This window comes from Falco naumanni, chromosome 19, assembly GCF_017639655.2.
Source record: "Falco naumanni isolate bFalNau1 chromosome 19, bFalNau1.pat, whole genome shotgun sequence".
NCBI lineage: Eukaryota > Metazoa > Chordata > Aves > Falconiformes > Falconidae > Falco > Falco naumanni.
The window spans coordinates 3,212,928-3,240,569 of NC_054072.1; the positions used below are offsets into that span (position 1 = coordinate 3,212,928).

General features: G+C 42.6%; 1 protein-coding gene across 1 annotated transcript in view; it reads right to left on the minus strand.

The window, feature by feature from the left end:
* The window catches only part of DOCK5 (dedicator of cytokinesis 5), an 86,164-nt gene extending 62,528 nt beyond the window's left edge, over positions 1–23,636 (minus strand). Inside the window, exons 1-2 of the mRNA XM_040618037.1 lie at positions 23,448–23,636; positions 5,877–5,960 (exon numbers count right to left, since the gene is read on the minus strand). Coding sequence (XP_040473971.1) covers positions 5,877–5,960; positions 23,448–23,490 — 127 coding nt within the window. The 5' untranslated portion in view covers positions 23,491–23,636. The remainder of the gene's footprint in view (positions 1–5,876; positions 5,961–23,447) is intronic.
* Positions 23,637–27,642: the final 4,006 nt, after the last annotated feature.

Genomic DNA, 27,642 nt, shown 5'->3' on the forward strand with positions numbered 1-27,642 from the left:
TTTTTTCTCCCCCACCCTCACCTTCGACATTTGTCACAGCTGTGCATGATCAGGCACTCTTCCCACTGGGTGCCTGTTCCTTGCCATAAGCAACAGTTCCCATCACCTTCAGTCCCCCTGAAGTTACGGTACTGAAAACAGCTAAACATTTTAGAAGAATCTGCTCTGGTTTAAACGCAGATGTGCAGAGACAACGTCCCTTGCACTCTTCCAGGATAGGATGCAAACTTTGCACCTTCTCACCGACTCTAAGCAACTAAAACCATCATTCCGAATGTCAGGACCCTCTGTGACCTCAACCATGCTCCTAGAAAGATGGGTTTTGACGACTCCTAAGGTTCTGCTTGCACTGAAAGCAAGAACGCTGACTGCTCCTCTTAGCAAACACGACGGGCACAGGTTATGGTCTGGTCAGGGCTGTCAAGACAGACAACAGCGCTGATTCAAGACGATTATGTTCAGCTGCCTGGCAGGGGGAGCAGCAGCAAGAAGGGAAAGGGATTTAAAGGGAATAATCAGGCAAAGAGACGAGGGGAGGGTGGCATTTCAGTGGATTAAGGGTTTGTTTTCTTCTCCTTTTTTCCTCCCTATATTTATATAGTCGGCAAAGAAGGTTCTGTGGAGAGCCATGGACCTGAGACCCCTCAACCATAAATCAGCGCTTAGGGTTGGGGTGGGGTTTTTTTTGTTGTTGGTTTTGGGGGGGTTGGGCGGGGGGAGGTGTGTTGTGTTCAGTCTTTTTTAATTTTTTGTCCCCTTTCTCTAGCAATGAGAAGGTGAATCGGCTTGACCACATAAACCCCAATATTCCAGTAGTAAGGAGGAAAGAAGAAACTCCATTCCTTCCACAGGAAGAAGATAAGATTATACATTGATCATGGACCGATGGATAAGGTACTGGATTAGAGATGAGAAGATTTAGGTTCTATTTTTATCTTATGCTGTAATTAATTGAATGGTCAAGTTATTTACGGTGTGATCAAAGTTAATGGAATTTAACAAGAATATTTTCCCAGTCTCTCAGCACTTCTATACCCCAGCTTCTTCATATTTAAAATGGCTTCTCGGCATTAACCACATTCCTGCAAAATATGTTGCAATCATTGCATAAAAGCATTATGCAAAACTATTTCAGCAAGCATATGCAATTTATTATTTTTTTTTCAGAATTCTGCTCCAATTTTCAATATTCTTATCCATCATTTTAAAAGGAACTGAAGCTTCTGGCAGTGGTCAATTGATTACTTGATTTCTTCTTCAAGAAAAACCCCAAATTTGCCTAAAGCTTCAGAGGAATGACACATTGCTTCAGTGTTTCTCTGGAGTATTTGCCCCAAGGAGAGATGTGCTAAACAGAGAAAGGCTTTTCGGTTGAAGATGACATGGCAACTTTCAGCTCCTACAACACTCTTTCAAACTGACATCTGATCAAGAACATGAGGATAGCAGACTGAATCTTGCAAAATGTCATGAAGTTTGGATTTTGGTTATTTTGGTTGCTTGTTTTTTAATGGAACGCAGGTCCTCAATTTTGCCTTTGATTAAACGGGTTTGATGCAGTCTGTGAAAGATCAGAAAATCTAAGAAAAATTACTCAAATTCAAATAGTTTCGCTGATGAAAAGTTATACAGAGTGATGCAATCCCAGGACACGTGCCTAACCACAAGGTCTGTCCCTCTTCCACTGTTAGCATACTGTCTCTCAGTACCACAACATACATCACTGTACGGAAATAAACCAAGGGATTGCTTCACTTACCTACAGTACTCAAAGAAAAGTGACGAGACTGAAACTAGGAACAAATTCAATGCAAACTTATTTTAATCAGAAGAAACCGACTGGGACCACAGTATGAGGGCACACATTCCTTCTATCCACAATTCGGCTCTTTCCCACAGTTTGCATGAAATAATAACAATATATACTGCAGATTAGAAAAGATTCCCCTAAACAGAAATTTATCCTCCCCAGCTCACTACTCAAGGACAGATTCCCAGAGAGTAAGTAAATCCTGCACTGAAGCAGCCTTCAAAGTACTGGATGCAGCAAGTTTCCTTCTTTTCTTGGATCCTGCAGCTTATGCCCAGTCTTGACAATATTTGGCAAACAACAGGATAAGTACGCACTGCTTATCTTACTATTGAGCAGAGAAAGTAATTTATTTTTTTTTTTTTTTTTTTTTTTTTTTCACAAAGACCTCATGCCCTTCTGCAACCAGAGAAAGAAGGAAAAAAAAAATCAAACCCATCGTGCTTTTGTGGTTTACAAGAGTGTATCATGACCAAAACACTTAAACTAACAAAGCTACAGCTTGGCAGAGGATATATGTGTGTTTATTTTAAAGGGAAGGTAAGTCTAAGAAAACTGGTATCCTCCAGATCTTCATGTATAACACACACACCATGGTGTTTCAAAGCATGCTTGAAGCCCAACTAAGACATTGCAAAAGTTATTTAAAATCAGCCTCACAGTAAAACAGGGGATATGCAAATGTAGTAGATACACTGCAAACCCCACCTACAGCTGCATCTAAGGGCAGGCTGACAAAGATGCGGTGTGCCATAATCCTCACTTTCCTGGACAGAAGGAAATGCTTCATACTCTAGGCTATGGACTTACTCCATCTAACAGCAAACAGCTGCTCTCAGTTTGTCCCTACAGGGATCTGAGCTGCAACAGACATCAGCGCGTTATAGCTTGTACTAGAAATATTTGAAACCTTCAGTTTGAACTGCTCGGTCTGTGCTTTCAGCTCTGGTGACCTTCCCTTCAAGGTTGTGAACTTTCATAGTTGAAGCTACCATTCACAGGGAAGATCATCCTTTGACGAAACCTCAACAAAAGGCAAGGTGCAGCCCCACAATATGAACAAATCTACCACGTTACCACTCTCTTCTCTGCTTTTGTGCACTCACAATCCAAGCCTAACTGTGTAGTTGTTAACTGGGACTTATAAAACATTAGGCAAAGCACCTGTTTAAAGCAGGGGAAAAGAAAGCTTTACTGACCTAAGTGCTACGCCAGATCCTCACCCTAAATTTGGCCAACCTTCCAAGGACTTCCAGCCTTTGCAGCAGGTCTCTAACTCCTGCTAGCATGCGCTAGCATAGATGAGCAAGGATTTTGCAATTTAAAGGTGCTTTCTCTCTTTCTCTCATGGCTACAGGCACTCCACCTAAGAGCGTGAGAGACGCTACGGACTGTGGCAAAGCCACGTTAACCTTAGAACTTGGCATTCTCAAAATGCATCTACACCTTCTGGCTTGTACTTTAATTCACTTTATTGCTCTTTGCTTCTCAGAAACGTCCTGCAGCAGCTTAGATGTATCAGTGTTACGTCTCCAAGCTCTTCAGCCAGCTGAGAGTCAGATAACATCCAATGTTAACACCAAAACCCAGCACAAGCTTCAGCCTTGCTGCCTCTCTGTCAAGGAACAAACTGTGCACTTCAATTCTTACAGACAGAGCGGAGCCAGCCAAAACCCCAGATGCAGAATACAAAGAGCTTTCAAGTGAAGGCTGTTTGATACACAGAGAGCCTTCACTGAACACGGCTGACTTCAACCAGGAGGAAAAAAAAAGAGGCATGTTCTAGATGGCTGGCAGAGCGGGAAGTGAACTGTCTAACCTTGGGCTAACTCACAAAAGATGCTCCTGTGCATCCCAAGGCCGCGAACAATAGCAAGGAGCAAGATTTTCCAAGTGGCTATTACCATTACACGACAGCCCTTGGACAATCCTGAAAAACTACCCCTTAACTCCCTAAAGAATGTTACCGATAGCCTAAGGAACACCCTCAGCCGGGAGCTGAAGGGGTAACTTACACTGTGAAGAAAAGGACTTCACAAGGCATCTCTGAGCCTTTCTTCTTGCAAAGGCAACACCCTGGTTAAATAGAACCTGTTTCTAAATTGAGACTTGTGTATTCAGATAAGAACAGTGATTAGTGGAATAAAACCCCACTTTTATCAGACGGGAGTTGTATTTGTAAGTATACATCATTAGCATGAGAAGAAGCAGAAAAAGCTTCTTGTGAAAACACTAATTCTCAAAAACACAACCCACAGATATCCAGAAACAAAGCTGAAAGGCGATGTCCCAAAAGGAAGAAAAATAGATACAAAAAGACATGAGAATTTCCTCCCAGGCAGGCAGAGTATCAGAATTTGGTGTTTTTAAGATGAATTTATGGGAAATAAGACCAGACTCACAGCAGAGTTACCATCTCAGAGGCAATCTGCATCTTTTCCTTTAGAGTCACAGATGCATGGCCTAAATTTTTGGCTGGTCTTCCCAGGAAAAGTATCAAGTTGTACTGCAGTAATTCTTAGGTCACAAATTAGGATGTCACACAGAGGGCTCAGCACATGAAAACAATCAAAACCCGTTCACTTTCCCAAACAATTTACAACCAGTCTTCTCAGGCTGAAGTTCCAAACTGGGACATTTTGGGTAAAAGAAGGGATGCCATTTGGGTATTCATTTTCTATTCTTGACTGCCTCTCTGTTAAACAGCTGATTACAGACCAAGTAGCAGGACTAAACAACAACGTTACTCTTAAAAAAAAAAAAAAAAAAAACAACAAAACATAAGAGAAAGAAATACCCCAACATTTTGAGAAGTACAAGACGCATCCTCTTCATAAAGGCAATTTTCATCCCTGACCCTCCCTCCTTCTTGTGTCTTTTTGCAAAACCAGTTTGTAAGTTAGGACCATTACACATGAATTTTTTTCCCCTTTCTCCTCCTCTCTCTCCCCCCCCCTGCCAAACACACTCACTGCTATCACACACATCAGTGTAAAAACACACATCAGCAACATAATCTGCTTTGACATGTAGGAACTGGCTGGCTGTTTCCAGTGTCAAGGTCAAAGAGAAGTGGAAAGAGAACAATTGGCTAAGAACAAATTGCTAAACAAGCAGCTTGCTGTTCCCAGCAGAGATACTAAAGAGTTTTTGTACGCTAAGTCTTTTTCAAACTGATGCTGCCTGTGAAAATGATTGAATTTGTATTTTGGAAAGAGCATTTAAATTTTGGAGAGCCTTCCAAATGAAGCAGTGACTAGTACATTCTTTAAAATAATTAAATGGCTGTGTTCCATTCCTAATATTGAAGTCTTCATTAAACAGTCCAGTTTAATAAGTAGATCGCATGTAATTTTAATCTTGTTTAAAACTGGAATTTTATTTTCCTTTCTGCAAGGTGTTTTATATTGAGGTATGTATCATGAAAAACTTCCCAGTAAAGTACTGGGAGCAACAGCCTAAAAAGGGCATGGAAGCTCCATAAGTGGAGGCTTTTCAAAACATTTAACGCCAGTTCGTGACATTAGAGCTTAAAACATTATTTTTGCAACAATTAGACCTGCCCTCTCTTTTTCTTTCATCCGCTGCCTCTGTTGTCTCAGATCAAAGAACTAATTCAGGTTAAAAGCTACTTCTGTTTTTAATTATTAGTATTATTATTTTCCAGCTGGATTAGTCCATCACATGACTATACAAGCGCTTGGCCTGGCACAAGGGGGAGCCAAGGTAAACAGGTGTGCTGTGAAAACAGGAACGAACAGCCAGAAGTAAGTGTATCTTTCTCTTGCAGTGTTGCCTTGAGATAGTAATGGAATCTTACCTTGACAAGCCTCTGCCAGGAACAGCACAGACACGATCGTCACTTCTGTATTTTATCCATTTTTAATACCATTTTAAAAGTAAAGTGCATCTAGCAAACACCACATAGCAAGCTTTGCACTTTTGGGCACAGCAGAAGTTGAAAATCTAGACCTGAAATTTGTATTATTTAAAAAAAAAGTTTCTCGATTTGTTATACTTGCTTTAAAAATCACTGCAAAGTACTTTAAAGAGATCTGCAACCTACCTTCATACATCTCCAAAATGTGAACAGTATCACCAACTTGCAAGGAGAGCTCCACATCTTGGACAGCATCGTAATTGTAGATTGCTAAAAAGGGGAAGAGGGGGAAGAGAGAGGTGAAAAACAAAATCAGGAAAGCTGTGAGGCAATCAGATTTTGAAACCTGGTATCATGGCACCTGTCAAAGGCAGAATACGATTTCAAAAAAGCACTATAAAGTTACAAGCTATAGTGTGTATATAATATAATATACCAGAAAAGTCTGTAGCCTATCTATTTCCCGATTCTATCATCAGTTCTTGTAAGGATAAGAAACAGTATTCTTAACTGCCAACAAAGTTTGTCTTTTACCTTCACAAATACAGGTATCTGTGACACTATATGAAGAAGCTGCATCTTCCCACTTTACTGTCAACCTGCCCAGCAAAGGTCACTATTACCTCAGGCAAAAGGTTATGGATCAATTAGGTAATTGTCATTTTTATTAGCGTTTCACAGGACAAACTGCAATGCAGCACTCACAAGCACTGGCAAAACAACAGAAATCGGATGCCCTAAGAAAAAATGCCGCTATTCTATACTAAGTGCCACAGCCTGTGGCTACTGAAGGCTCTTCCCAGGCAAGAACCAGTCTTAGCATGAAAACTTGAGATTCCCTGCAAATCTAATCCCTACCAAAGACAAAAGCTAATCTGAATGCTTATTGGATTTCCAGTGGGAATAGGATTAAGTCCAGAAGCCCACGCTTCTAAACCGGCTCTTCTCTGGAACCTTCTTGAGGGGCACAGTTTCACTGGGCAAAGCAGAAGAGCCCCCCTTAGAGCTGCTGGAGGCTTGTCAAGATGAGAAAGTTTGATTTGAATTTGCTTTCAGACCAGTGTACGTAAAAACACATAAAAGCAGCGAGGAAAATGCTTTGCTATGGTTCAGTGAATTGATCGGCTAAGCCAGAACAGACCGCTCCTCTACCAAAACAACCTTATTTTATTTTTATGTATTTAAAACACTGGTTTAAGTACAGATCACATCTTAAACGCCGCAATGCAATCTTCTCACAGACATAAGTGTTGTATTTACATAGCCAAATCTGTTCCCCAAGCAAATGTATTAGTGAAATAAGCACGATGTTTATTTTTAAGAAGGCAAATAAATCATGCAAGCATTTTCAGGGGGCTTTGGGAAAATTCCTCAGACTTCAGAAGGTTTGTATTTTAAGAACTCTCTCTGAAAAAAATAAATAAATAAATAAATAAAACATCCGAGCTCTTATGTCAGGAAATTCGCATCAAATGCCTATCATTGCCATCAAGACGAGGTATATTGCCTCCTGGCAAGGATCCAGCATAAACAAATGACTGTGGCTTACCACACCGGAAATTATCTCACATATACGAGCTTTCTTTAAAATATCGTCCTATAAATAATCCAACAGCAGTAAGCGATGTGAATTCCCTGCAGTATCTGAAACAGACCCTGATCACAAACAGATACTTATTTTCTTATGCTGCGAGGGTGGCGTTTGTTCACAGCGGCCCTAATTCATGCCTGCTGCAACTTCAGGGCCTGCGGAGCTACTCACGGAGTAAGCACTGAATCTATTATGTTGTTTTCTCAAGGGTTACAGGAATGTTACTAGGGTTTTGCTCCTAAGGTTCTAGCTGCTTCGACATCCAGTTTCGTCTCCCTTCCCACAACAGTGTTGTAAGCCGAGATAACAAAAACTGGCTGGTGATCTGGATGTGCAGTTTAGACAACTTACAGGCCCCAGAATAGGCTCAAAAGTAAAAATCCCATCAATATTCCTGCAGAAAAATATGGATAATGTTTATGGCCAAAGACAAACATGAACATACGCAGGCAGAGACCAGAGTAATCCGTTAAGAACTACCTTGTATTGACAGGTGCTGAGATCATAAATTGCCAGAACTGGTTAATATTGTATTTGATTCAGTTAAAAAGAAACCGTTCTGCCCGATACAGAAAATAATTCTGCAAGGGTTTGCAGAGGTCGGCATACAAGTGCAGCGCCCAACCCAAAGGAAAGTAAACTCCCTGCAGCCGTGCCTTCTGCTGCCATAAATCTGCCAAATGACTAACGTTAAGCAGGGATGTTGCAATCCATTACTTGGATGGGACACCTCCGAGTCGCCCCAAGGTGTGGATGGACAGAACAATCCAGGCTTCCTTTGGAGTCACTGCTGAACCCTTGGACCATGATGTGCTGCAGGGATGCTGCACTACACAGGAGGTGTCATTCCTCAGGTGAAGCCTAGGCATCCAGCAGTCGACGGACATAATAATCCTCTAGCACTGTCAACAGGCTTAGAAGATTTAAAGCAGAGCATCTTAGCCAATTTCTAACTTGGCCGACTACATTCTGTCTACTCAACTTTCCTCCTGTGGTTACAGCTGGACTGCTTTACTTTCTGTCCTAAAATGCTGTTTGGGATTCCTGGTTTATGGCTGTCCTCACCATGAGAAGTGGCTGCTGTTTAGAAATGCACGTGTGCTTGTTATACGTATAGGGATTCCTACATACCATTTCTAGATGCCTTGGGTTTCCTTGGGACAAACAGACATCACAGAAATACCAGTCTGTATTTTTCCACAAATTGCTGCTTTAGCTTCAGACAAAAGCAGTCTGAGCAGCACCCAGTGTCTAACAGAAAGGTGGGCGGGCATCAGACAAGCCTTTCTTTTGAGAACACAGACAGTTAATTCAAAACCAAAGAGCACAACAGCCACAAGAAGAGGGAGAACTAAACACTGCAGTTCCCCTCACCAAAGATCACAACAGCCACAAGACAGAGAACTAAACATTGTAGTTCCCTTCCCTTCTCTTTCCCTGCTTTACCACAGAGGTTTCGGATCCCTATGCATAGCATTTACAAGCCAAAGGCACATGTTCCGCCACTGCATGTCAAAATAAGGCGAGATTTGTAGCATTTTGCTTTGCTAGACTGAATCAAGCAAGAACAGAGGGTCACTGTATATAAAATCTCCTACCCAATGGTTACGCACAGGGTTATAAAAGACAAATTGCTGGCATATTTTCCCTGGGAGTTTCACTGGTTGCAACCGATGCTTCCTGCTGCTTGAAGTCAGTCCTGTCCGAAAAAGTCCATCTGCAGTTCTTTGAACCGCCTCGCCTCTTTTTCATTGTGTGTATCTAATCTGACCTCTTTCAGACTTAAAAGAAAGAGGAAGCTGCACATAACAAACATGGTCACGGCATGAAAAAATAAAAATCCTTCACAGAAAATCCTGACAGAGCAGCAAGAAAGGGAGAAGAAAAAACCCAGACTTTTGTCCCCAAATTTGCAGGGATATCTGAACTTAAGTCTTTTCACTTCAAGTTGAACTTCAGTTGAGATTTTGCCCTTTGAAATTTACTTTAGAACGGTGATCCTGTTCCTTTTATCATCCTGAATGAAAAGCAGCACTGAAGCCTACAGCAAATTTAATCTTAACACAGAGGCAGAGGTAGAAAGCATGATCCATAAGGAGGAGATACTGGGTTTGTTTTAATGATCATATTCTTTGAGTATAACTAGAGGCAATATATCATATTATTTAATTTACAGTTCCCTAGTCTGATTGGTGGGAAGTTCCAGAAATGTTTCTTTTCAACAGAGCATCCAGCCTATGGAATTCATTAGGAGGGAAGGTCAGAGGAGTCAACATTGGGGCTGGTTTGAAAAGGGCAACAGATAACTTTATGACCGATGACAGCAGCCAGAGTAATGCAGGTGAAGATAAGGAGAAGCAATTTTCATGCTTCAGGGCAGACGGCGATTCCTCAGAACGGATCGAGAGGGAACTCGTAAAGGCATTCCACAATGGGGCATGCACGCTGGATGTCGGGGGATACACTGCTCCGTTTGGAAGCATCACGCGAGAGTCATCACCAGAAACAAGGACTACGCACACGGCAAAGGAAACCCGAGATAGCCGGGGCTTTCCAGGGTAGCCAGGGCGTTGGGTGATAACTAATGGTGAGCTGGATGTTTCCGAGAAGGCGCAGAGTTTGACATGGGCTGGCACACAGCAGTATTACAATGGGCTGAGAAGGTTTAGCTATGTCACTCCCTCCAGTTGTACGAAGACACAAGATTAATCGCAGCACACATTCCTGATCCGCAAAACACCAGACAGTGGCACTCAAAATAGTAAGAAGCCTCAACGTCATGCATGGGGCAGAAAATGAGAAGCAGCACAGTTATATTACAAAAAAAAAAAAAAAAACCAAAAAAAAAAACCAACCAACAAAAACCAAAAAACAAATCCTAAAACACATTTTGAAAAGCCACAAAGGTTCACTTTGTCCAAGAGCCTTAATTTGCAAGAGGTCTGTCAGCAACTCATTGAGCTTGAGCCAGCTTTTAGTGTCATCAGTGGGAGATTTGGCACGTGTTTCCGTGAAAGCAGCGTCACATTTATTTCTTCAGCACCTTCCACCAACATTAACTTGGAAGGAAAAGTGAGGGTGCAGTCAGATCCACTGCCACAGATGTAGCTGGCTTTAGAGAGCCCGCACACACCTGGACAAGTGATCTGCACTAACACAGCGTCCGTCACACAGGATCACCAACCGACGCAGGTTAGAAAGGTACCAGCTGTTCTTTTTCATACGCAAAGAAAACGAGGACAGGAAAACTGAATGTCATACTGTTCTTCTGCAGCGCATTGGAAGATGAAAACCAAGTATTAATTCCTAGACCTATCTTAACTACAAGACTAATTCATTTTCAAGACTCTCCTAAAAGCGAAGTGAAGCTAAAACACCTGGAACTGAAGCGAATGAGGCAGAAACTGTCACATACTATTTCACGCGTAATTCAAAGCAGAATGAAATGGAATCCTTCCCTCGATAACTTGTTTAAATGCATTTGAAATGTGGATTATTGGCCTGAAAAACGCAGCCACTGCAAGATCCATTATCTCTAACTTGGCTCAAAATACCCCCCCCTCCACCCATTACAAAGACACGATAACTGCTTCCAAATACCATGTCCCACTTCTCCAAAGCCTGCCCTCACCACTATCTGATAGGAGAGGGGCTGTGCCTTGCTGCCTCTGAACAAAGAATCACATTCAGGGCTGTTGCAATAACCAGACTTCATCTCATTACATCTTTCAACTGAAGAGTCAAAAACTATTGTACGGAAACAGAAGTATGTGCTTTTATGCTGCAACAACCCTGTATTAAGAAAAGGCATTTATGCCGGACAGCCCCATTTGGAGAAGCCTGGTATGCTATCTGTTGCCAAGATATAACCAAAAAAACAGTGGCTTTATTTAAAAAACAAGGAACTGCCCAAGGAATTAATTCTTAATAGGAACAAAGGCTTTTTGATGTTGGAGCAAAAATGTTCTTGTAACTTCCCAGGAATTTGTGTCTGAAAAATCGAGAATAGCATAATTAAGATTTATATGTCAGACTACTTCAAAAAAAGAAAAGAAGTCAGTCATGGTTCAGCACTGTGAAACATGCACGTTAACTGACTGTTATAAAAAAAAAACCCAAAACTACTCCTGAATTGGTTGATGCTGACATTCAGCCTCAATTCTACGAAGTTCCAAGTCACTGCTTACCATCTTGAATGCAAATAATCCAGAATAACAGGATTACACAGATGGAAATGCTTTAATTAATACCCATCATTAGACTTCAGAGTCAAACATCTGATGAGCCAGAGGTGGACCTTTAACATCTTGTGTACTTACTGTTTCAGGCTGCCCTCACACAGGGGAATACACCTGGAAGGACTTTTACTTATCTTTAAAATTTTTAAACTGGGTTACCTTAAAAATGGGCATTGAATCAAATGAGAAATTATACCGACTGCCTGTGCAGGAGGAGATGTCACGGCCTTCCTAATTTGGGTTTTATAACTGTCAGCTTCTATATTCATTCATTTCTTTTGAAAACTGTGAGAAAAGCAGGAAGATCCACTGTCCTCAACGCACTTCCAGCACTTGCAGTTCCAACCTAAGCCTATTCCAATAACCAAACCCAAATACGTTTGGTTATTGAAAAAACCTGCTCACTGACGACAAGGAACTGTGCCTGCCAGATGCACGGTTGATCAGAAGTCTGTTAAGATTATTTTTTTTTTTTTACTTCCACTTAATAACAAAATATTATCCTGGAGGTGGGATAGGCAAATAATCTAAGGTTTTGCAGAGTCTGTCCTGCACAAACAGCCTAAGTCAAACTAATTTCCAAATCTGGTACTGGGGAAGGTTTTCTCTTGCAGTCATGCCATCATCAACTTCTGGATATTCGTCTCACACTCCATCACTGGATCAGATTGTAGGATCAATGGTTTAATCTCTTCAAGCCTGGATTGCTTTCGAAAAAAACAACCTAACAACCTCAGCCCATGGGAATATAAAAGGCTTCACAAGCGTTACACAAGTGCTCCAACTAGATGATCTAATGGTCTCTTACGGCTTTAAGCTCTATGGACTAAAACCACAGTCAGTTCCACAACAATGGTCTGGAGCAAGTGGCAGACCCAATGACAAATTAGCCCATGTATTTTAATTAGAGCTTCTTAGCAGATTCAGATCAGGCAAACTGAGATGATTCAGAACTGTTGAAGCAAGAGATGTACTGATTATAAAGGAAAAAGTAATAATCTCCATCTTTTCATGTCTGCAGAATTCCCATTAGTCATCTTCCCCTCAAATATTTATTGCAAAGTGTTTATACCACAGGAGCCATATGAAAATAAAGGAAATCCTGTTCTCAGAGTGCATCTATACTGCAATACAGGACAGAGATACACATCCTCAACATTCACTGATTTGGATACCAGTAATAACATCATCACAGCATAAGCTGTTTTGTCTCTCTGTAAGTGTGCTGGGGTAGAAGCAGCCAAACTGTAGCTGCTTCTGTGATCTGAACCACACAGAAACTCTCTGTTATATTAAAGAGACTCTAGAATAAATTTTCTTGATGACCAGTGACTTTTCTGGACTTACGCACCTGTCAGTGGCTAGCAGAGTGAGGGTACAGTGCGTTTGTTATAGCATTATGGTGTACTAACCCTGACGTTGCTGTATATGAGCAGATAGACTCTTGAAAAATCTTGCAATCTCTCTTTCTGTCACGAAGTGCACATTTCACAGTAGCTCCACACTTTGCCCAGACAGAAGAGCCTTAAAGTTTCTGCCCCTCTGCCTCCTTCTCACAACTAGGCCATGGAAACCAATGGCAAAGAAAACCTACAGCAGGAAAACCACCAGAAAACAAGTCTCTCCAAATACCTTAGGCATCCGTACAGACACCCTGGGCAAAATCCTGTTAGAGTAGAACCCACTCTGACCTCACCCACTGACTAAAGGATCAACTCAACTCAGAGCTGCTAGGATTTGCAATAACCCACTCTGACCTCACAAGGCAGACAAATACCCACCCCCGTCCCCAAAAGTCCAATTTCCCCTCCTGCCCATCTCGACGCAGAGTTTAAAGCTCTGCTGGTTTTACATGTGCAGAAATTTTCTAAACCATTTTCCTGAAAACACGTACCAGAACAATGCACAGCAGAGTCACAACACATAATAGTAAGTGTGCATTTTATTTTACAGATGGGTAACATACACAAATCGTTAGGTGTGTAATATTCTTCACTAGGCTCTCTACTTTCTTTCATTATTTTCACTCTAAAGGGCCCTTAGGGATTTTAAGCTCAGATAAAGAATTAATCTACATTAGCTGTCTCAGCTTATGTCTGGAGTAAGAGGGAGCGCTGTGAGCCAAAGGAGAAAAAAATCTGTACCAGCAGTGTAGGGAGCCAACCTGCTCCTCAATATACTACACCCAGCTTAATCCAGTGCTTGACAAAAAAACAACAAACCACCAAAACCAACTACATCTGCAATTCCAGTCTCCTTAGAACACCATGAAATGTCCCCTTATCCAGATATATAGATGCAAAAAGAAAATAGCCTAGCCTCTCTTCTTAAAGATTCATACTTTTGTAAACTTTTGTCAGGTTGCCTTGATAGATCTTTCCACAACGACTGTTGAAGGTTGTCTGCAAGACTACCTAGGCTGTGGTTGAGAGGAATGCCCTCAGATTTCGTTCCCACCATGTCACCAGCCTCCATCTACTTCCATGAGAACGGTAACTGCCTAACAGTGTTCAAACATAAAAAGGGGAGCTACAAAAACATGGGGTGTTAACCACAGCATAAAACAGTTTTTACGGCTACAGTCTGTTTCAGGTCTGGCGGATTCAAACGAAACAACATGCAATAGCATGTCAGCATTTGAGTGGAATGAACAGATGCAGGAGTACCCAACTTGGAACTCACACACCAAAAGCAGCTTCCAAGTAGAAAAAGATGCCAACACACTGCTTACTGAGTCTGGAAGGTGGTCCTTGACTTAATGGTTCTCAACCCAGCTGCTGGAAGATCTTACAGTTTCATTGAGCCAGCCTTCCTTCAGCTGACACAGAAGAAAAAGGCAGCAGTGGCACCAAAGTGCCATTCCTGTTTTACTGGTACTCAACTGGGAGCAGTATAAAGTTGGCTCAGGGAGGAAAGGTGCAGCAACAGCTGCCAGTGTTGTTATTACTTCTGCACTACAGAGAAACCTCAGATCCTGGTGCTATCAAAGCTGCATCTTTTACCAGCTCTAATTTCACAAAACACATCTACATAGCGTGTTTAATTACTCCATTCATTTACCAAGATATACATTCAACTGTGACACGGTGACCTTCTCAACATGCAGGATACAAGACAAGACTGCTCCTTTTCATCTACTGGCAAGGCTACAAGAAGTAGATACCATAATTACAGGTGGCTTATAGATCTTATTAGGTTAAAGGATGCTCGATATTATTGTAAGGTGCGTATCTTCCAAGCCCTGCAGCTTTATTCTGCCTCTTTGAAATCTGAGCAGTAACATCTAGCCTGAATGATTAGTATTCTCCCAAAAAAGTATTTTAAATCATATTCTTGTCCTTCAGAGGAACTGCTCTAACCCCAGAACACTGTTTCAACTACCCTACGACCACAGAAATCAACAGATTTGCCATCGCCTTTAGCTGAATCAGATTCTGGTTCGTATTCAGGTTAGCCTATTGGTATTACAGGAATTCAATAAACTTAAAATATTATGCATCTTCTCTGTATTATGCATTTTGGAGAAAGACTTGGAAGAAAACGGGCACACAATCACTCATTGTGTTGTCCTCTACAAAAGAAGGGCTTCATACTTATTAGCCTTCTGAGTATCGTGGTACTTACACTCTGATTTTAACAACTACATATACCTGCCAGAGATTTGAAATCCAGTTTTCTCTAAAGTAACCTCTGGTTTTGAATGCTTCCATTTTTATGGCCTGTGAAGAAACAGATGCTCGTTTACAATACGCATACAATTGCAACCAAATTCTACCAAGTCTGACCATAATGACTTTTTTTTTCCCCCCCTCCAAGCCTGCAAACACGCAACTTGTGTTTGGATACATTAAGTACAAGAATAACTTTTGCAATTAAACTTTCAGGCAGATTTGTAAAAGCAAAATACCAAAACCATCACTTGATAAATTGGACTACTCAGCTAATTCCCAACTTAAAAGCGTGTGGCACTTTCAAAAGAATTAAGTGAATTTGCCACTGGCTTTATATTACTGTCCTAGTTCTTACTGGGCAAAACATCAAAGGGAGTAGAAAGAAAACTTGGAAATAACTACTGTACAGGGCTGGGAGTGTTACTATCTAATGAGTTCTGCTGTACGCATTACTTCCAGAGGGAGTGAGGGTGGAGAGATGAGACAAGGTCTAATAAGTAAAACACTTGAGCATGGAGTCCAGCTGTGCCTACAGGCTAGGTCTTCACCATGAAGTTCACTTGAGTTAAAACTTCAGCATTGTCCCTTGCTAGCATCACACCTACCCGTATCAACACTAAGCTCAAACTGATAGACCCACAGAGAATACAAAGCCAAGGCATCCCACTTCATCAGCTGCAAACATAACCCACCAGAATTAGAGTCATAAATTTTTATACAAGCATTCTCTGGCCTCCAACGCCTTCCCCTTTCTACCCATGTGCTCAGAAAGAGACGGACAAACTCTCCAACAATTTGTATGAGAAGAATTCATTGTGTGGCTTGGCTCACTGCATTTTAAGAACCTTGGGATATGCTGCCAAGAAACTCTTTACCTCCACCGGACAACACCTCTATGGAAACTAGCACTTGGGCTAACTCATGCTGGCAAGGCTAACACAAGTAGGAGTTTCTAATATCATAACCACAGGGATTTCAGTTGGCCTCTGTACCTCCAGCCCTTCTCAAACACAGGCTTCGGAACAGGCTACTCTCCCATAATGTATGCCTGTGGTTTCATTGATTCATGTTTGCAAAACACTGCATAGCAAGATATACAGTTTCACGTTTCCAGAGAGACCTTTAATTCCCAAGAATTTTTTTCTTGCCACCTATCTCAGGTAACAAGCAAATGGCAAACAGGGGGATAGCAGTGAAACAAGGAACAGGAAATCTGGGCTGGGAACTAAGCATCTTACACGGGAAGGAAAAGTCAAACCAGAATATTGATCCCTTTGCTGTGAAGAAGAACGAACAAGCTACTCCCGACCTGCAGAAGCAGATCGGTTTTAATTAATCTGCACAAGATGCAAGGAGATTAAGAATTTGGAACCAGGTACCATGCATTGTAGCCTTCCCTTCATCTTCTAGAGCTACTTTACTCCTTTACATTAAACTCCATCTCTCTGCAGCTCAAAGACCCCACTACATTGTCAGTGCAATGAAAATGGAAGTGCTTGCAAGAATCAGGTCTCTAGTATTTAAGCTAGTTACTCTTGCATTAGGAAAAAAAAAAAAAAAAAGAAAAAAGAAAAAAAGCACTCTTTCAGAACTAATTGGCCACTGTTTGCCCATGACATTCCGAAACAGTATTAAACTTCAGAGCTGAAGTTATGAACTGCTTTATTATTATGGAGGATCAAAGTACCAAGCTTCCCAAGAGCAGAAAACTATTATTATCTTCATTGTATCTCAATGAACTTTTTCCCCAGATTCAGCACTTTCCAGGATGAGGTTTGCTTTTATTGCAGCGACACCTCCAAAAATTGAGAGTTTAAGAAGTGGCCAAAGAATAATCTCCACAGAACAATCACTACTTTTTTTAGATACATTCTGACAATGTGCCAGACACCTATCTGAAAGCTTCAAGAGGCTGCTGGAGCAATTCATCCTTTAAACAATGCTCCCTCCTCTATTCTGGGACATCTTCCTAGGAGGTACAGTCTGTACTATACCACAAAGACATTTTTATCATTTAAGCAACTGATCCAACTAGCACTCTGTATCATCTTCCGTCTTTGAAGGCAACCATGAACTGGCCACCTAGAAAGCTGTTTAGTAATTCAGATTTATGTTCCAGTTTTATTAGTACATGTTTCCTGGCAAACACACCGAAATTCATTACAGTATTTTAGGCATTCAATCATAAGTTAAATGCATTGGATCTGAAAAGATATTCTCATTCTGGTAGCAAGGGGATAAATGTGTTTATGACTTCGGACTAAGGTAGTTTTAAGCTTGGCCATACTTGTGTCTTTAACACGCTAGCATAAATAAGATTTTTTCCCCTAAAAGCACTAATTGAAAGAAATGTCCTACCAGTCCAGTTAAGTGCAAGTTAAACAGTAAAAAAGAAAAAGAAAGGCAGGGGGGAAAGAAGAAAAAGAAATTTGACTTTCAATTAAAGGAGCTTTGGCAAGCTTGCATGTAAAAGGGGTGTACATTTTTCAACTTTTGAATGATAGGGAAAGCTTACTACACATTTACTCTTTCTCAATCAATATGCTATTGCTTTAAGTTTTCTCAGTTCATGAACTTTTATTATTTTGCTTTTAATCTCCATCATTCCTGTCTGCATTTCTGCTAGCAAACACAGTCCTATGCTAAAAGAAGAACCACAAGAGTATGCAAGAGACCGGTGTGAAACTCGGAACTGGTTGGCACACCCAGCTCTAGCGGAAGCTCGTGCTTACAGCCTCCTGACACCTCTGAGCAATTAGGCCCACATCTAATCAGCAGGAGACAGCTCAGCCACAACTCTAGAAGGCAGCTAGCGGTCCTGGATGCCTCAAGAGAGGATTCAGAGCCACCATAAAGGGACTTGACTGTTACTAAGAAGAAGTGTGCAATAGTTGCTAAACATCAGGACTGTTAGTAATGTCTCAAGGTGGATACCCAAGAGCTAAAGCACCCAGAAGTCACAAGATGCTTCTAGAAATAGCGCTTTTCAGAGTAATAATAAGAAAAGGAACAGTTCCAAGCCTTGTTCACGTCAGCAATGCCTTTGAAGTCCACATACCAGTTTCACAGGGAACTACTGAAGGAGGACACTAGTAATCACCAAAAGCAAGAGACAACAGATTCGGCCTAATATGGATTAACAAAAAATAGAAAGGACTACGGAAGCAAAAAGTAGCACAGCCAACGTTCACATCAAACTGCAGACACAGCAGTAAAAAAATGGGGAACTAAATCAGAAATACTACTACTCTGAAGATTCAAAACTTTTTGCTGTCAACGATACCAAGTTCTTACTCTTCCCTGTTGAAAGTTTTGTTGGTATTGCCATCAACGTGACAATTTTTGGACACAAATCACAATAAAGCAAATGGAAGGAAAAACGAGTAGAGTGCTTCTATAAATAAAAAGGAAGGCAGCCGCTTCTGCAGATGAAAAGGGCTCCTCCACCCTTCTAGAGCCCTTGTCAGGAACCTGATGCACAACAGTGGACTTTAATTTCAAGCGAGAAGCATTCTGCAGGAACGGTAGGGACAAGGCAAGCAGCAAGTTGAAACAAATACGAAGTTTGCTCTAATTTGACATGATGTACTACTATCAGTACTGTGAAACCTCTTTGATCACAGACTGTATTTCGAGACAACTTTGCAGAAGATGTATGGAGTCTGAACACGGAGCCAAGACCTGATGGCCCAGCGTATCAGAAGTTATCACAAATCAAACCATTAGCAAGAAAATCTTATTCTGCAGCACTCTCTCTTCCTCTCTGATCCTTTGCATTTCTGCTCACATAAATCACAAATGTAGCTGGCAGGCACTGGTTTACATTTGAAAAATTACTGCCATTCCTAAGACATGACGCAGCTGATTGTAACTCAACCACCACATGGTATTTTGACAAAGTAAATACTTCTTTGCAACAAGAATAGTCCTATGTGCCGGTCTCTCCAGCAGGGAAAAATGTAATGGGTTTAAAAGGTACCACCAATAACCATTAGGGGTAATTACCTGTCAGTTTACCAACAAAATCTATTCGAAAAGAAAAAAACACCCCAACAAAATAAAAGATGACAGACTGAAACTCAAAGACTGCTTTTGCCCACTCTAACAGTTTCTTTTGGTAATATGGTTAAGGTATTTTAGGCATAGCAAGCAGCCACACTTCTTTTGGAACCCGATCAAATCCAGCCGTTCCGTGTCAGATAGCCACCCATGCAGCTGCACCACTGAGGTGCAAAATGGGAATCCCTGGCACGGGATGTGAAGAAGCAGGGAAAGAAGCTGCTCAAAAGTTTCTCACCCAGCGCCTCCCCCCGCCTTTAAAAATGCACCAGATCAAAACACTTTCCACAGAGCATCTGAACAGCTTTGTCTAATTAGCTTCCCTTCAACCCAACATTTTAAGACATTTTCTAAACAAAACATGACTCTGGTTTTACTCAGAGCCTATAAAGATTCCTAAGCTACAAACACTGCATCGATGCTCATATCATTAACATCATTAAAACTCACTGACAAGTGAAGTTTTTGTGGGCTCATAATAATATTTTAAGTTATACATTTAACAATTTGCAGAGATCACAGGCAACAAATACTGTTTAAGTATTCACTTGCTCCGTCTAAGCAGGACATCACAATTTGTGGTTTTCAGTGTTCTGCTGCAAACTCCAAGTTGGTTGTCTGGTTGAAGCATTTTGTGGTATGTGGAGTGAATGGTCCGTTACAGCCTGCAGCTACACAGGATCAGCCACTTCACTCCGCCTGGTCCTCCCCCAGTCCCACCACGCAAGCTCTATGGAGCAGCCACTATTCCACAAATAAGGGTAAATTTACATTTCAAGGGGGAGTCTCGCAGCAGGGTGTCCAGGGTACCAGGGCATCCAGGTGCAAGCCACACCGTCTTCACCAAAAGGCAAACTATTCTCTGGACCTCACGTCTCAGAGCTCTTACGACAAAACTTCAGTTAATAATTTCTTATTCTGGAAGACCAGATTTGCAGATTGGCTGAACAATAGGTGTGTACACAGATCAAACTGCATAATCATGAACACTTCACATCCTGTTGGTTCGCAGTCAAAGGTAACATACAAAGCATGTGGACCTCATCCATCACTACAGGTCACCTGGAAACCATTCTGGCTGAAAACTCGGCACCATTCACTTCTGGATTGGTTTCGTGCTGGGTTGGTTCCCCGACCTGGCTTACCACACTGCTACTGCCTGCAGGAAGGAATCAGAAAAAAGGGGTCCAGCTGCCTGTTCTGATAGCAACTCTCTCATACTTGGTACGGAAACTGTTAACACGAGTCTTCTCCAGTCCACAAAGGACACTTACAGGCTAAGAACAGATAAGGACTAATGGAAGAACTGCTTTTACAACTGAAGTGTAATACTTAAGTTAATGCAAACCTGTGTCAGTGCCAGCAGAAAAGAATTACGTTCTTGACTCCTTATGCTCTAAGTTAACAGTTTTAAACCAAACAGATAATAGAAGTTTAAAATTGTGGGCAGTTATTCAAGTATTCTTCCCTTCAGAGCACGCTCTTTTGACTCAAAAGAGTCTGCATGAAAGGCATTCTGCAAATGATACCTTCTTTGTGAGAAGCACGTGAGCAAAAATAGGTTACTTCATGTAGTTTGGCCCCCAAACTGACCAGCTTTCAAGGAAGATGCACCAGAGAGTATTCTTCCTTCCCAAATTAGAGGTGAAGCGTGTTGCAAGGAAGCTCTGTGAGACCCAGAAAATTTAAAGAGGCAAGATGCTGCTCATCAGATGCTCAGCGGTGTTTTTGTCCCTTTACAAGGCTGAAGCTTCCAAAATCCCATCTGTTACTGGGTTGAAAATTCACTGCAAGTGAGAAACTGCAAGCCATTTGTCTCTCACGTACGCTTCCCTAAAAATGCTAGTTTCCAATCTTGCACTCTCTGCTGCCGGCCATTTCAAACTCAGCCCATATGCCATCTGTATTATCCATGGTAAAGGTAGCAGTCTGCTGGTTTAACCAGCTGAGGACAAAACTAGAAGGCTGCAAATCAATTTGAACCCACAATCAACAAATCTGTAGAACATAATCCAGGACATTAACCGTTCTGAACTGAAATGCAAAAATCAGACAAGTGACATTGAATCACACTGTTTCCTTCTCGGAATTTCTTACTGCATCGGTACGATTTACAGTGCTGTGTTCAAAATAAACGCAAGCAGTTCTATATTAGTTTCCAAAGCACAGGCTAACAGCCACAATGCGTGCCTTCCTTCTGAAAAGAAGTTTTATCTTTACATTTCACAGCTATCAACTTACCCAGGCCACCAGTGAATGGAAGTTGCTACACCTAATGGCCTGTATCATACGAATCAGCGACATTACCCTCATCACAACCACTCTCATAATCGGTACTAATGGGCACCTTGGTTAGCAGGCAGATTCATTGCCCAGCAAACTCACACTGTCAATCCTCACCAGCTTCTTCAAAGTATGCACAAAACCAGTGATGACTGGTACCTGAGCGCAAAGATTGAATGCGGTGCAGGATGCAACCATAGACAACAAACCAACAAGTCTACAAACATCGACTGACAACATTATGATTGCATTAATGCCATGTATCAAACACTGTCCAATAAAGCTAGTCACTGCATAAATAATTGTTTCCTGCCTGTGGATTAACCCTGTGGATTTCTGGTTGCAAATTAAACACAAGAGCTGAAGCATTACAGACTCGACGTCAGCTTGGTCCAGGGGTCTGCATACTGGGGAAAGAAGTACCTTTTTCACACAGCTGCCCAAGTACACAGAAGAAAGGGGGTATTTCCCACCAGCACGCTTTTTGATTGGTAGTGTAGGGAAGAGGCAATTTTTCTTCCACCCTGCTTAATCAGAAGCCAGTGCCCTTTCTGGGAAAGGAGCTGTCATAATTGGCAGTTGACTCAAGCCAGCACAAAAAACTCACCCCGGAAGCTAATGAAAAGCTAGAGGAGTGCCTCTGATTCACCCTGCTGCCCAAGGCCACTCCGGAGGTGCAAGAGTCTTGCTCAAAGGTGTGCTTATAAAACACCCCACCATAATCTAGCGTTATATAGTTTACTTGATTGCAATACCAAAAAAATTTTCATTCCTGATGCTCAGAGTAATCTCACCAAGTCATTCACGTGGGCTCCCCTATATAAACAGCCTGGGCTGTTACCTACGGAGAACGAAACAAAGTTCAGGGCACACAATACTCCACACCCTGCCGGTTACCAGAACAGAAAGTAGATAAGGTTGTGCTGTGTAGAGTATCTCTGGAGCCACAGCCCTGCAAGAAGCAGGCTGCCTCTCTGCAAAGCCACCTGGAAATCGAGTCAGGAACTTACTTCAAATTCAGCCTCTATGCAAAACCGTGCAGGATGAGGTTCTTTAAACTCATGGACTGAACTTGAATGAGCAGCCTCATGGGGGCTGGGGCAATTAACACTTTGCAAACATGAAATGACACGTTTTTCTCACATCGAGAAGTCCACCACGGAACACAAGGGGCACAGAAGATCACTCTTCATTAAAATAAACTATCAGAAGTTTTCTGTGTCATTAGTGGTTTCCTGCCGATTGTCCTCTGCCCAGTTCTCACAAGCAACCTCAAAACCGTGTGGCTTTCAATTTAATCAGACTCTCAAGAACAGGAGAGCTTATCGGTGACACCACTGGTTATGTTCCTCCTAGAGAAAAGTGAGCCAGGTTTAAACAACCTCCCTTTAAGCATAAAGAAGGGGACAGGTCAAAAGGCACAAGGTGTCAGTCAAGCTCACCCAGTGTCAAGATTTCCACCCCCTGCAAAGATGTCGCCCACAGTCTTCAATTTGCTCATTAAAACCTTTTTGTCATCACTTTTCCTACCCACAACTGCTTTTGGGGGGACAAGAGCAGGCATTTTCCCTGCTACGTTAGAGCACTCCTCGCTGTAAAACATGCCGGAGAGGCAAAACTATAAAGGTCGGTCGCCAGGATGGCAGAAAGCCGGAGCTCGCCGGGTGGCTGCCTCCGTCCCCGAGGGTTCGGCGGTGCCTGCCCGCGGCTGCAGCACAAACTGAGCGAAAGGAACGAAGGAGGGAAGTGCCGGGGGGAGAAGCGAGCGCAGAGCGCGCCGGAGCACAGGCACGGCTCCGGCCGGGAGGGGAGCGGGCAGCGGGGGGGCAGCTGGCCGTGCCCCGGGGAGGGAGCGGCGGATGCCGGGGGGGGACGCGGGGCAGGGGGGGTCCGAGCGGCCCGGGCTGGCACTCACCGACCCCGTACTTCTCCCGCTTGGTGGGGATCCAGCGGGCCATGCCGGCGGGCGGCCGCTTCCCCGCGGCGCGGCTGGGCTCAGCGCGGCCGCTCGCCCGCCGCCGCCCCGCCGCGCTGCCGGGGGCCGGGCGCCCCGGGCCGCTCCGCCATGCTCCCAAACTTCCCGGCGGCCGCCCAACTTTCCTGCCTCCCCCGCCGCGCCGAGCGGAGGGCGGGCGGAGGCGGCTCTCCCCGCCCCGCCGGGGATCACCTGCTCCCGGGCCGCCCCGCCCCGGGCCCCGCCGCCGCGGCGAGGTGCTGCGGGGGGCGGCGCTGCTGGGGCGCCCCGAGGCTGCCCGGTGCCGCTGCCTGATGTGCCAGCGCCCGGAGGTGCCCCCGTCGGTACAGATTTCCCACCAGTAATTCATTAATAACTAAGAAAACAACGGGGTTATTCCAGAAGTACTCCAAGCATCCGGCAAAACGGTCACAGGACGGCACTTCGCGAAAGATGCAATGTACCCGTTCATAAGGGCGCTTGACGACGCCAAGCTCCACTTCACTTTGTGATCAAGTGTTCCAAACTGGTGATCCAGAGACAAGCTGTGCACGTACCTGGGTCCCGCAAGGCAGGGCTGATGCTCTGACCCGACCCAGGCTGGCTGGCTGCCGTAGTCACGTTGGCTCTGGTGCCAAGGATTTTCTGGGAGAAAGATATTCAGTAACACCTACTATTTACACCCTTAATTAAGCAGCACCATTGCAAATCACACTGGCAGATCCCTTACAAAGCATTAGGTCCAAACTGAGGAGATACAGGTTCTCATCATCTCTCTGCAGCTGTATAACGATGTAATTGTTACTGGTGCCTGATCTTTCCTGCCGCCTCCCATGAAAGGCAACAAGAACTATGATCACTCAGAATATTTTAAAGCCTAACCACCTGTTTAACTGCACTAAAGCATGAAAATCTGGGGAGATGATATTTCTTATTAGTTTACATTAAAGGCCAGAAGTGCTAGGTGTAGCTCTGTTGCTCAGCTGTTGTGGTGCCCTGGGCAGATCACGTCTCTCCGATTCCCAGCCTACATCCCTCTTGCATGTTCAGAACAGCTTTCCATACTATAGACTCTCCGACCTGTCTTTCAAGTAAGTTTAATTTGCCTTGATCTTCACTGGTACCTCTAAGTGGCAGAGTAACATAAATAAGAATTAATGATTGATAATTTGCTCTAACAATTAAGTTTGTTCTTTGAGGGCAGAATTTTAAATGTAAGGACCCTCGGTATCACCATCAGCCACAGTGTCATAGCACAATATATGTTTTTTTTACCAGTATGTGGTGATCCGTCATCTGTCAAGAATGTGTGGCCCATGAATTTGTTACAGACAGTTCATTACTCATCTAGCTGTGAAGAGAGTAATGCTACACCCAGTTTCCACCAGACAGCCAAACCCTTCTGTAAAACGATGTTTTGATCTTCTCCCAAGGGCTGCTCATGGCATGACTGAGATGCTCCCAACTCTATTCAGATGTATACATCTGAACCACTGAACACGTGAACACGGCACCTCTGAGGTTAAATGTGGACACGGGCTCTTTCAATACTTAAATGGCACCTGAAGCTTCAACACAGAGTATGTCAACATGTAGGGCAAGCTGTAGGAAAAAAAAAAAAAAAAAAAAGTATTTGCAAGCTGGAACTGGTTAACTGATTTGTTATTTATAAAACACTGATTCAACCCAGCCAACCATGATCAGATGTTGTACTGGCACATAATGTGAAGTCATTGTTCTTATGCACAAAATCTTACAGTTCCTCTAGCTAAAGATTCAGTAGTGCCACTAAACGTAGCCCTTGTAGTGTTTTTGTAGAGTACAGGGTGGTGTCCAGAGCCAGTCCCCTCACCACAGGCTGGGGGCACCCAAGCTTGTACAAAGAGCAAATATTTAGATATTTTGCTGGAAGACTCACCCGCAATTTTTCTATGCAAGCCTAATATTGTGAAGTGCTTTGAGACCTTAACAAAAAAACAGCAACGTAACTAGACTATCAAGACAATTGAACAGGTTGTTCTAGGCTCTGATCTCGGACTGCCTGGACTTCAAAATACTCCTTGCTGCAAATGGAATGTGGCTTTTCCGTGGCCCTTTTGCAGTATATGGCAGAACAAACCATGCAGAGGAGACTGCTTTATTTACACCAGCCGCATTCCCTTCTGTCCAGGGAACGCTCCATCCACACCTGGAGAGCTGCTTTAGCAATGCCTGAAGTGTCAGTCTTGCAAAAGTTCCAGTGGTTCAAGCTAAACATTCCTTGCTGCAATTCAGTGTGCATTTAACTAACTATCCAAAGTTAGTTAAAATGACCCTCCTCAGAAAAACATGTTTCTTTTCTGGTAAAGATGGTTTTCTTTCCATTTTACTTATGCTTAGTCACAGCTTTCTCTAGCATCATCCCAAATAAAGAAGAGAAATAGCTTGAGGAGTAGTATCTTGTGAATGACAAGAGAAGGACTGTGGAACATGCTTAGATCTGAGGCCAGATTATTTAAAGAAGAAAAATATTCACGATGACACTGAAACGAGTTTTTGAAAGACCACTTGTATTCCAGCTGCTGAGGCCTTTGGCTAGAGGTTCTCTAATCAAGAGTCTGACTGACAGCCTAGAACCTTGATTTTACTTTAAGATTCTTGATTTTGTAGTTAAGCTGGCTGAGCTGTGCCAGCATTTTCCGACGCAGGTAAAGCAAATTCTTGGCAGCAAATGAAAAACAAAGCAAAGCATGAAAGATAGACAAGTAGTAACTAGAGTAGTTGGTTTTATTACCGAAGTAGGGAAAGTTGGTGAATGTTTCATTAAATATAATGACTTGTAAATGTCAGGGGCACACGAAGGAAGCAATCTCAGCTATCATTGAAAGTAGGCTTTATTTCAGAAAGCCTTTTATTTCATTTTTTTAATATCACCAAATGCCCCTTTCCCTTCTTTCTTTCAACACTCAAGTAGCAGGGCCATTAATGGTAAACGCCCTGAACCCTGTTCTTCTCTGCCTCAAACAGGAGCAGGATAGATAGTTAAAATCTAATTGAGGCTACATTAGAGATTAACTCAGTTTACATAAATACCGTATCAAAATCACAACACTGAGGTCACATTACAGATCTGAACTGGAGAGAATTTGAGTGACTACAGTTCGTTCACATTTTTAGTGCACTAAGAAAGTTGTATTACTCCTGGGTCTTTAACTTCATGGTTGAAGGAACAGCATATTTGCAAATTAGACTGCTGAAGTAAAACCTTTATCTAAATTTAGCATTTCAGAATGTGAAGATAACAGTCGTTAGAAAGAAGCCCGTGTCTTAGAAACATTTCCGAAGTACTATGGAACAGCAATTTTTTGTGTGTGTGTGGCATAAGCGAAGCTTAAGAAATGTAATTCCATTGCCCTCCTGTGTTCCAAAGGAGAACTACAAGAGCTAAAAAATGCACCGACCTTCACGGAATGAGTGGAAAAGGGAGGAAAGGCAGGTTTTTCCTGGGCTAACGCTTAAGAACTCTTCTAGTCACCAGCCTGGACCCTTCGAGTCACCAGCCTGGATCCTATCTAGCTAGGTTCTGTGCAGACACAAACAAAAAAGATGGCACTTGAATCAACTTTACGTTCATAGCGAGAGAAAAGACGTGGAAACAGGGTGGAGGAAAACATAAAATAATAAAAACCACGCTGTTCAGCAAAATACTAAGTGGTTTTACACACCAGCTAAAACACTATACTACTACTAGTACTACTACTACAAGTGAAGTCATTTGTTAATTAATAATTCAACCCCTCCAGCTGATGAATGACCAGGTCCGGTTAAGAACTGGGCTCTTATTTTCCAATCACTAGCAGAAACCATAAATAAAAAGCAGCACACTAAGCTAGATAAGCCTTTAAATATGCAAATAAAAAAACACACACCACAAATAAGAGAAAAGCAGTGGGTTTATCCATCTGCCTGTACATGTTTTATCATGGAACAATATTTAACATGTTATCTGAAAATCTCGTAGCCCAAATACATTATAGCTTAATATTTCACTGCACATTTTGCTACCCAAATAAGGCAAATGCTTGTATGATAATGTTAGTTTTGTTACTTAGTTTGCATTACCCTTTTTTTAGTTCATTTTGTCATTCTGTTACAGTAACAGGGGTACTTCTCAACA